An 11,075-nucleotide genomic window follows, 5' to 3' on the forward strand; every position below is an offset into this window, starting at 1 on the left:
CCCAGTTTGCATCTAGACCAACATTTGTGACAACTCTAATATCTCTACTGGGCATTTTCTGGTTCTCTCATCCCTTTACTGTTGAGCTTGTGCAGGACAGTGACGCCATCAAACTACAATTTAGATGCACCAAAAAAAAAAAGGAACTGAATTAAAGAATACAAAAATAAAAAACGTTGCTTGGATGAGATCTTTTCTGATAAGAATCAAAAACCAACACACTTTGCCATCTATCCCAAAACATCACTGAACAAAAATCTCACTGGAATATGCTTCTTGCCATATAATATTCCTGTAGCTTCTGCGCATGTGATGACCTCATGTGGAATATATAATCACAATACGGACTGTAACTAGAGTAGGCTGTGCAAGTAAACATGCAGAGTGATGTGTCAGTTCATTCTTTTAGCATACCTGCTCTTTAATGTTTGCAGAGTCCAAGGTGTAGTTAAGGGCAGTTTTGGCAGCTTTGTATGGTTCCCAGGCCTCAACCAGGTTAACTGTGATCCCCATGTAGATGCTAATAACCTGCAAAATTGTCAAGTGAAACATGAATAAAGGGACCTTGAGATGTCACAAAAATGTGACTGCCAAAATATAAGACACCTTTGTGTCTTTACATTTTACAAAATTAGCTTTTATATTTCTAATCTACTAATCAACTGGCACAATATTAGGATATTTGAACATTAATCAAGGTCCAGGGAAATGATCTGTCCTACCCAGTTGTCGGGGAAGTACTTGTCCACTATCTCCCTCATCTTGGCCTGGCTTGTGTGCAGTATGGAGGGGCTGAAATAGAGGCAAACATACAACATGGCAGCCTGGTTCGCCAGTGCTGTGCTCCGGTGCTCTGGCAGAGGGTAAGCAGACACCTAATGGACAGGAAGTAGACAGAACTCAGTATTCAGTTTAATCTGAATAACAAGATAAACATCACAAAAAATAATAAAATATATAAATATATTCAGATATTTAAGCAAACGTGTCTTACTTGGTTGTATATATCATCAGAGCGCAACCGTCCAACAACCATGCTAATAAAATTGGCACTGATGGGAACTCTGTGGAAGTAGCTCTCTGGGTAGTTCACTGGTCGTTTGGCACCAGGTTGACTGGAATAGCCGGTGCTGCGTAAGAGCTTGCAGATGTCATCAAGGTTGGAGTCTGCTGAGGAACGGGCAGCACTGAGGAGCACAGGAAACCATATGATAAAAGAAGATCATTAATATTATCATTATTATTATTAGTTATAATAGAAAAAAAAAAAACATCTGAAAAGTGACCAAAAAACAAAAGGAGGAAATGCGACTATCAAACACAGTGAAGTTTCGGTGACTCAGCATTGCAGTGAGCAAGGTAAAATTTGAGGCCATCACTCTCAGTGCAGGTCAGCAGGAGAACAGCTCAGGTGTCTGTGTTTGTGCATCACAAGCATACCTGTATCTGTAGTAGGAGACGAGCATCCTCTCTCTGACCTCCCCCTCAATCTTTTGGTCAATCACCAGCAGCATGACTCCATACAGGTAGACTGCTTCACACTGTGCAAAAAAGACACTTGTGTTTATGTTTTTGAAAAGGGGAAAGAAATTAAGGACTAGATAATGACATAAGACAATTTATTGTTGGAAAAAAATGTTTTGCTTACCAAAAGCTGTTTCCCATCCTCATTTAGAAGCACAGTCTCTAGGGTCTGCTGAATATAAACGCCTTCATGTAGGTCATCCAAATATCTGCAGAGAGGATAAAATTAAAGTCCAACATCCCGTTATGAAGCCTTTGTCAAGTATTTGTTGTTGAGCATGAAAACAGGGAGGGATTGTGAATCAAGGCCAAGGACGATGCTTTATAATCTCTTTGAAAAACCCAGCAGCCAAAAATATTTTTCAAAAACTTTACTTTTCAATTGAACAAACAGATAGCAAATTGAAGGATTAACAGATAGTGAATTGGAAGAAAACATACATCCTGCCCTACCTGTTAAGATCCACTATGTATTTGTGGACACTCTCAAAAGCCAGATAAAACCTTGACAGTATCTCAATGTTGTTCTCTCTAAACTCTTCATCCAGATCTTGAAGTTCTGGTTTGGCTTCCAGTTTCCCCTCGTAATACTCAGGACCCTGAAAAATACAAAACATTTTTAAACACGTTAAGTCAGGTGATTTGCATGTCATTCAAACGTAACTCCTGCCTCTGCATGTCAACAACGACAATACAGTTGACATGCAGAATGTGTAAAATTACACCTTAAAGTAGCTGAAGTCATAGATTATGTCTCCGTATTTCTGCTGGTCACTCTTGTCCCTCAACTTGAAAACAGCAGGGATGAAATCAGAAAGGCGCAACAGCTCAGCGATGATTGCGTTTCCTCGGGAAACGATCCTGAGGATGGCCTGACCACACAGGTTGTTCTCTGCCAAGAAGTCCACCATGGCGGCTAGAGGAGGGGATGAATGACAATGTATGAAACTAGTGGGTACATTATACTAAATTACAAAATTACATGTGCATATATCAATGAAAGCGAACTACTTTTCTTTTCGTAGTCATCTTAAATAATTGAACGCTAGTTTTGGAAGAAAATGCACGTCTGTCATGCCGGAAATGCGCCATATGGAAATGTACATTCGTGTTAAACGTTTCGGGGGTAAATAAAACAAATTAGACCGATGCATCTAGTTTTCAACAATTTTGGATTTTGCTGAGTTAAAAGACACATTGGCCTAGTCCTAAAACAGCACAATCTAAGGAGTCTAGATTGGAGATATAGAGATTTGTTATTATTATTTTGTTCATTCGTTAGCTTGGAAACGTCATGTTACGGTTTAGCATTTAGCCTGCTAGCTACTTGGACTCAAATTATCATACGAACAGCAGAGGACAAAAGATTCAGACATACCGTAATACACTAACGTTTAAAGTGCTGGTGATGTAGTAAAAAAATAAAAAAAAAATAATGATGATAGTAATAAGGGAGACCCAGACCAAGGAAAAGCCTTGCCTCTTTTACCTCCCTCTATTTCCTATTTACTTCCTCATGACCAGTCACATGACTTACAAGGAGGTGCGTTTGATTTTTTTTCACCGAGCGCACGGTAGGGGGGCGGCGATAAAAAGGTGCTCAAAGCTTTAGTTTACGCTCCAAGTTGTAATTTATTAAATATTATACGTAAGACAGAAAAGTCATTTTGAAGCCACCAAGTCTAATACTGCCTTGATGTACTCACCACAAATGCTGATATCAGTCGGGACCCCCCGCACAGTTGCTTTGAACTTAGCTCCGCATGTTTCACCAGAGGGCGACAGAGATCCACTAAACCTGCTTCTGTTTCTCACTGCTGCTTCACCGCAGACGTGCACAGACTCCTTCCTCCACAGGGATGCAGTGATTTGCAAGATATGAGTAGTGAGGGGTGGGGGGACTGAAATTAAACTGAGCTACAGTTGAAATTCTCATAAATAAATCCTAGGGGGGAGAAATGTAACATCCCAAAGCCTTGAGGCAACAACTTTCTGTCAGAAATATATTTTGTTGGGGGCGTCTGGAGGGAGTTTCTTTCCACTTTGACAGAAAACCAGTCATTATTCATCAAATTGTACAACAAAAAAAGTAAATGTGCCCGAAGAAATAGAAAACCTCGATAAAAAAAAAAAAACATGAAATACTGCAGCGCGCAGCTCACCTTGCAGGCACCGTGGGCGTTATGCTGTGGGTGTGAGTTTTGTCCTTTTGTTTGCTTCTGGTCGTGATTGGATTTGACTTTTATTGGCAATATTTCTCACCCACTGACAGGTACTTCCTTTGACCAGTGTGAGCCAGAGGTCAATAACAGAGCTCCCGTGGAGCAGTGGAAGAGAGCTGTTTCTTAGTCACCTCTTGGCTCGACAGCTTGAGGTTTCAGCACAGTCCTGACCCAGCTTTTGCCATCATTCAATGTCCACATTGAAAAATATTATTAATTCTATTATGCAACTCCACTGCATATTATGTGGCTTTTATCATCAATATGTAAAAGTTTTTTTTTTTTGTGCTTGAGGGGTACCATTACACACTATCCTCATAATTATTTTACTTTGCGCAGGCCGGTGATTGACAGATCAGAGGTTGAGATTGAGGCTAGGACATATGGCAAGGGGAGCTACATTTAAGGTGTTGAATAAAAGATCGGTGGCTTAATGAGCCACTGGAGCACCATTATTTCAAAAAACATTTCCAAGTGGTGTTGAGGGGCCAGCGACGGAGGAGGAGCAATTTAGATTCATAGATTTTTCTCCTCATTGACCCGACTGTCCACAAAGTACACACCCTGGTCCCTGCAGTGGATTGGATTTATAGCCGTTTACGGCCACACCAAGGTCGCGATCTCGCCATCATCTTGGCCAGGTGTATCGGCTCCCTGGCAGGCGTCATGAAAGGTTTCCGCTAATGAGGTCTTTCTCCAGACGCCATCCTTATTAACCTTTCGCCGCCTTTGGGGCTCTCTCCCTCTTCTTGTTAGCATGATTCATTTCATGGACTCTCGCGTGAAAAATGCTGCGGATAGCGCATCGCATAATTGCACACTGAGGGATCAAGCACAAACGCAAGGTAATAGCCGCAGATGCTGTGGATTTCATAGCCCATGCTGGAGAGTGGTCAATGATCCCAGCGTGTTTGTCCATTAGTAGCACTGATGGATGTCAGTTTTCTTTCCCTAAGTTCGCTGGCGGCCGCACACTGTGGGTAATAACCATTTGCCAGCTGAATTAGTGGAGAAATGATGATTGCCTAATTTGGTGTGGCTGCATTTGTGTGAGAGCTGAATGCATAATGCCGCTGAAAAGCTCAACCTAAAAGTTAGTAAGTCAGCAGGTGGGCAAAAAAATAATAATTCAAGGGCACTATGCATGTGTCAGGGCAGGAATATTAGCAACAGCAGAGCTGAGTCTCTGTAGGTGCCAAGTGACCTTTATTAGCAGGCGAGCTGATTCTATTGAGGTTGGCTGCTGATTAAACCATTTCATGGTGGGAACTTTCACACCGCTGTGAACAGTGTGAGGTGATTAAAGGCTGCTCAATTTGCAGTCCGGTCCCTGCACTATTCTTCCCTATTGATCTTTTCTCAGGCCCTTGAAGTGAGAAGCTGCACACAGTGAGCGCTGCTCATTGAAATGTCCAACTCTCTCCTTCTCTCTGCTCTCAAGTCAACAAGTATTCGACCAACTTGGGGTGGAAAAGAAAAAATGTAATTTGAACAAAGTGTCCATCACGCTGCCACCTAAACAGCCCTTTTTGGTGTCACACTGGATCAGTTTGTTTTATTTTTGACTGATTTTGCTATAAATCTGTTCAGATTAGACACTGCAGACACATCAAAATGGATCCGGAGGTTGCATATGCATAAAAGTCGTGATTCTGCTCTCTTGCTCTGATGTGACAGTGTCGCAGGGAAAATTCCCCCCCTGTTCAGCATTGAGGCTTGGCGTGGCAGCATGAAAAACATTTTTATTTTTATAAGCACTAAATACAAAAGCTTTTAGCAGCATGGGGTTGATTGCAGCGCAATGATTTTGGTTATTGTAATATGTTTAAAATTTGATTAGATGGGAGTCGGAAATGAAATTCCAGGGGGATTAGAAGTTTTTAATATTTGTGCTCGAGGGCAAACATGGATGTCTGTTTCAAATGTCATGGTCTTTCGAACAATATTGTCATTTAAAAATAGCAACTTGCTGATGTTGAGCAGGAGTCAGCATAGAGTAGGCAGACCAACAAACCCACATAGACGCTCTCAAAGTCTAGTATGATCAAAAGCATATTTTAATGGAAAACCAACCAACATGACTTGTTACATGTTTGCTCTGTAACGATTTGTCTTTCATTTAAGACAGATTGCCCCAACCTTTGATTCATGGTCCTATGTTTGATATATTTTCTTTTTTTTTATTGGTCAACCTAGGAAAGAATGGAACAACCTCAAACAATTAAATATCAATAATATTGCCCTCATTTTAGCCCACCCTCAGCCTCAAATCACTTTTAGAGTCCCCCTAAATCTGGCACTTTGTGGACCTTATAAATAGAGAAAAATGAGGTGGTTGTGTGGGGGTCTCAGAGCACAAAAGACATTCTGGCAGTGGGTGTTGTCACTTAACCTGGAGGTGGTATCACTTTCGCGAGCGTCACCGAGACTGATTTACCACAACTGTCTGCAAGCAGAGCTAAACAAGAAGGCGCGACATATATTACAGAGAGAAAACATTGGTACAGCGAATGTGGCATGAATCATTTGAACCCTCATCCGGCTGCAGGCGATGTGTCAGAGCGTCCTTGAACAAGATGAACGACGGGTTGCACACATCGAAGTGGAAGTGAAAGTGTGAGCAGTCAGCACATGTGACCTCACAAAGTTTGTCCGTAAGGAATGAGCAAGTTAGTGGGGACTTGCGACTTGTGCAACTCTTTTGCCTTTTTCAGTCAAATGGTTTTCGGAAAAGGAGCTTTACTTAGTCAGCTTTCAAGGTCTCTTGTTCTGTGCAGCAGTGCAGCATCCGATTTTAAAGTCCCTCCCGGATAAATATTTTTTGGTCCATAAAAAATTAGACTGACTTTACTTGACACTTCTAAAAAAGCAAATCGGCGATCACGACCTGCTAGGGAATGGGGGTGGGGGTGCAGAGAAAGGGATTATTACATCATCAGTGTTCGCTGCCAAAACCTTTCCCAGAAGGATTTTCTAGGCTAACAAATAGTTTCAGGGCGAATAGCAGAGGCTGATTTTGGTAATACCCTGATATCAGATTTGATCAAACAGCAGATGTTACTTTTATTGCAAGTCATTACTCCTGTCACACTTATTAGCATACAAATGGCTTCTCTGCCCATGGAGACCTGAAAGTTATTGCGTGTGTAATTGAACCTGTTCTCTACTCTGTGATTGAGATGTTCCAACACACAAGTTGTTGAGAATGTTGTGTGTGTGGGGGCTTGTCGTTTTTTTGTTTTTTTGTTTGTTAGTTTGTTATTAAAGAAAAACAGGAGCGGCGTGGCATCTGTTGTAGTGATTAATGTGTTAATTTACATGTCTCATTCTCGTAATTCTCCATTGACATGGCCTGAAAGGTCCCATGTCTTAGCCATTTTTTCAAATCCCACCGCCAGTGCCGAGCACAGTTTGATAAATAATCTTTAAATAATTAAAAGTTATTTATCAAACTCTTTATTTAGCCAGAAAACAAAATATTCAGCCCTCTGTCTACTGTGTCAGAAGTTGTAAGTCATGAAGTACAAACACTTAATACCTGGAAAATCTACTTAGGTAGTACACCTAAGTAGATTTTCCAGGTATCTGCACTTGAACATTTCTTCTTTGAACAACTTTTTACTTTTTTTTTTACCACTTTTGTGTTTACAGATACAAATTCCGTTAAAAGTAATTAACTTCTTATATTATTTGTTGCTTGAAGTGGAGCTATTTGAATTATGCTGTTGTGTAGTTAAATATAAAACTGGATCATGTTTTAGAGGAAGATTGTTTTAGAGTACCTTGGCTTTAGGGACACTGTTGTGTATTGTATTGTTTCATTTCTGGTAAAAAAAAACAAACAAAAAAAAACACTCTTACATCAGTAAAGGAGTTAAGTCAGTACTTTTACGTATTTTTTTTTCACAATTATCCATACTTTTACTTAAGTACAGAAGGTGGATACTTTTTCCACCTCTGTCAGTCAGTTGACAATCAACAACCATGTCTGCGCATGAGCACCAATGCCAATGATGTCCCAATCAAACGTTGCTCTATTGTTATGATGATCGCCGCTCAATTTATCTGTCCACGTGAACGCGTCATTTGTGTGTTGCAGAAAAGCCTGCCAAGCTACATAGCTGCAGCTTGTAGCTTCTGTCCTGCACACAGATGAGAGGCATCACATCAAGGATACAAATTATTTTCTGTGGCAAGCACAACACACTTCCATTTTATGCATATTTCCCATGATTAAAGTGGTTGAAGCCGATCACAGGGCCCTCTCTTTTTTTGTATTTCGAGAAACTGACACTCGTATTTGTCACACAAACCCTTCATCTCACCGCTAGCCTTGTTACACTCCGATGTGATTTGTGCATTCCTGCATCAGGCGGATTAGTTTCCCTCACCGAGGCTGTCAGTCTCTCACGGTGGCATTAAATTACCACATCCAAGGCTCCGCTCTACATGCACGAGGCACGCACGCACGCGGCCCAGCGTTCACGCACCTCTGACTAAAAACTGAGCGTGGCCTGTGGCCCGTTTATCTGGAGTTTTCAGCGACAAATCTGCTTTGTTTGACTCGTTGGCGGCAGCAAGTAATTAACAACCTCAAAAGTGTACTCAGAAGGAAATAATAAATCTGCATTTGGCTGCGTGGTTGCTTGGATGGCTGACTCGCTGGTTGGCGGGGAGAACTATGCTGACCTGGGTGCATCCAAATTAGATATTGGCATGGTTGCGTGTATAACACAGTGGGAGTACTGCTCTGGCACACAGTCACCCTACTGCTCTAAATCTGGCCGCTGCTCAGCTCAGCAAACACAATGCAGCAGTGGGGAGACGCCATCTACACGCTCTGATGAAACTGCAAGGACAAAGGACAGAATTGTACTATCTATTTACATAAATGTAGATTTTCTACACTGGGTTCCGTGAAGGCATTTTTTTTGCTGATTGCTGAAGTATTTTGACAAGCCTGCAAAAATAACATCATGATTTTCAGTTTAAAGTTGGAATTTCTGTTTCTTTCTGCATGGATGGACCACTTCCGAGATATTGAATTTAAATTTGGTGACATATAAACAAAGCACATCAGATCTTTGAAGCAGAAAGTATTTGCAGACATCTATCAGTCACCAGTGGCTCGGCGCCTTTCAAATTTTATTTATAGGCACGGATGAGAGAGGTGGCGAGAATGCCAGAGAACAGGAGAGCGGATGAGAGGGAACAGGAGAAGAAGAAAAAGGCTGAAGCCGGTACGGTGAGACGGAAAGAGCGGAGACAAAGGGGATGGGGAAGCGCTCAGAAATGAGGAGGTGGCCTTCATATCCCTCGCCTGTCTTTGATCAGCAGTCCATGGGGAACCGAGGCAGAGCAGATAACTAGTCCGCAGCTTCTGAGGAACGCAGCGGCGCCAACATTCCTCCTTTGCTTGCTCGCCGCTTCTGCAAAATCGCGTCTCGCCCTTTGAAAAGCGCGCTGCAGCTGTGAAAACACGTCGTGGCGCACGACGTGCCAGGAGACACCTGGCTAATACGCCACAGTGCCACCGCGCCTCTGTTCCCTATTCCCCGGTGCAACATCACCGAGGAAGAACTCACACCTGCTGTTTTCTTTCTGACTTTGCCTGCAGTCAGAATATTTTTTATTTCATTTCACCCCTCCGCCCCAACAGAAGGGTCATGCTGAGCTGCACCGATAGACGCTGCACCAGGCTAAATGCTGGCTAATCAGACTTGAACACTTTCTCTGTTCATGATTGCGTACGGTAACCCCTCTGTTCTTTGTGGACGGGTGTTGCGCATGAAACAAAGTAATTAATAATTATAAGAATGAAATAGTCACATGTCACACTTTCCACAGATTTTGGGGGCTTTATCGGAACAATGTGATTGTTCTGAATACTAATTATTATTATAGGTCACTGAATACAGAGCAACTTATCTTGTGTGGTTAAGTCAGTTTTTGACCTTGACAGCAGACAAGATAACGGCCTCGAGGTGTTTGTGCATTTAGAAAAACTAATTGCGGCTCAATTTTCATGCAAACTTTTTCGGCATGCCCATCGTTTTTTAAACAAAAAAACATGACTGCTTCCTTGTGGTTTGGCCACACAATCACATGCAGCTTTCAGGTCATTAAAACTGGAGCTTGTGGAAAACCCCTTCCATGTTAAAGACTTTCCGAAGACGTTGCTTTACAGCATGCTTGTTTACAGGAAACCAGGGCTGTATGTCTCATCCCTCTTGTTAGACAGGATCTCTGCGTGTGAATTTCTGTGTAGGTGTGAACAACATCTGATAGATGGCAGAAAGACAAAAATGACGCAGATTTTAACCTTTCCAAAGGGACTTTTTATAATTGCCCTGGCAAGTCTGCACTTTTTTTTATTTTCTGTCATTTACAATTTATGCTTGGTCAGTATTTTTGTAGAATGTGTTTTTAAAAGGTGTACAAATCTTTCTTCTGGAAGCTGTAGGACACAAGAACAGTTTCTTTTTGACCTTTCTCTACCAAAATTGGCTGCTGCGAGAAAATGTCTACTGGCAGTTATTCATACCTGAAATTTTTTTGATGTTCAACGCAAATTCATACTGCAGTTATTTTGAAAGAAAAACATTGCTAATTTCATTCATTATTAACAATAACAGCAACAGCAACAGCTAACAGCTCTCAAACCCTATTCGTCACTGGCCTCTGGTTGTTACCTACTAACAAACAATGCATTTACAAATAATTGATTGGTTGGTTGATTGATTGACTGATATGTTGATCGATTGGTTGATTGATTGATACAAATCATTGTCAGAATTCCTCCTGAAATTTTTCTTGCATCCGAGACACCTGTTCCTGATACTTACAGGAAATCCCCACAAAGCAAATCGCCACAAAAATACAACATATACAACAAAAACATAACTCAAACAACAGACAAGATATAACATCAGACAAAGTATAACATCAGACATGTAATGTGCTATACAAAGCAAAACATCATAGTGGCTGTGGTGCCTACAAGTCACTATACTAACGCTTATTAACATTTGAATAGACTGAGACATAAAAGAATTCCTCAGTCTGTTTAATCTAACTTTGGGTACTCAGTATCTCATTTTGGATGGCAGAAACTGTAAATAATATATTTAATTGCCTTGTACGCCATGTCTATATTGCGATTAACGCAGTGCAGAAATTGCAGCAACTTGACTTCTTTCTCTTCTGGATGTGAATGGGTGCGCAGAATGTCCCGCCCATCCCGGTCCGTGACGCAGGCCAATGGCGAGGCACCGTGGCGCCGCTGAAGGACGTGACGTCATTATCATCAGTCGTCCTGATTGCCGTGCA

The 11,075-nt window shown here is 41.6% G+C and overlaps 1 protein-coding gene across 1 annotated transcript in view; it reads right to left on the bottom strand.

Annotated features, from left to right (window-relative positions):
- Positions 1-3,059, bottom strand: part of washc5 (WASH complex subunit 5) — a 12,211-nt gene extending 9,152 nt beyond the window's left edge. Inside the window, exons 1-8 of the mRNA XM_076012586.1 lie at positions 2,903-3,059; positions 2,250-2,440; positions 1,978-2,123; positions 1,649-1,733; positions 1,441-1,541; positions 995-1,187; positions 723-875; positions 415-528 (exon numbers count right to left, since the gene is read on the bottom strand). Coding sequence (XP_075868701.1) covers positions 415-528; positions 723-875; positions 995-1,187; positions 1,441-1,541; positions 1,649-1,733; positions 1,978-2,123; positions 2,250-2,435 — 978 coding nt within the window. The 5' untranslated portion in view covers positions 2,436-2,440; positions 2,903-3,059. The remainder of the gene's footprint in view (positions 1-414; positions 529-722; positions 876-994; positions 1,188-1,440; positions 1,542-1,648; positions 1,734-1,977; positions 2,124-2,249; positions 2,441-2,902) is intronic.
- Between the last annotated feature and the right edge of the window lie 8,016 nt (positions 3,060-11,075).

This window comes from Nelusetta ayraudi, unplaced genomic scaffold (genome assembly GCF_046127955.1).
Source record: "Nelusetta ayraudi isolate G7.1 ecotype Tasmania unplaced genomic scaffold, CSIRO-AGI_Nayr_v1 ptg000136l, whole genome shotgun sequence".
Lineage (NCBI taxonomy): Eukaryota > Metazoa > Chordata > Actinopteri > Tetraodontiformes > Monacanthidae > Nelusetta > Nelusetta ayraudi.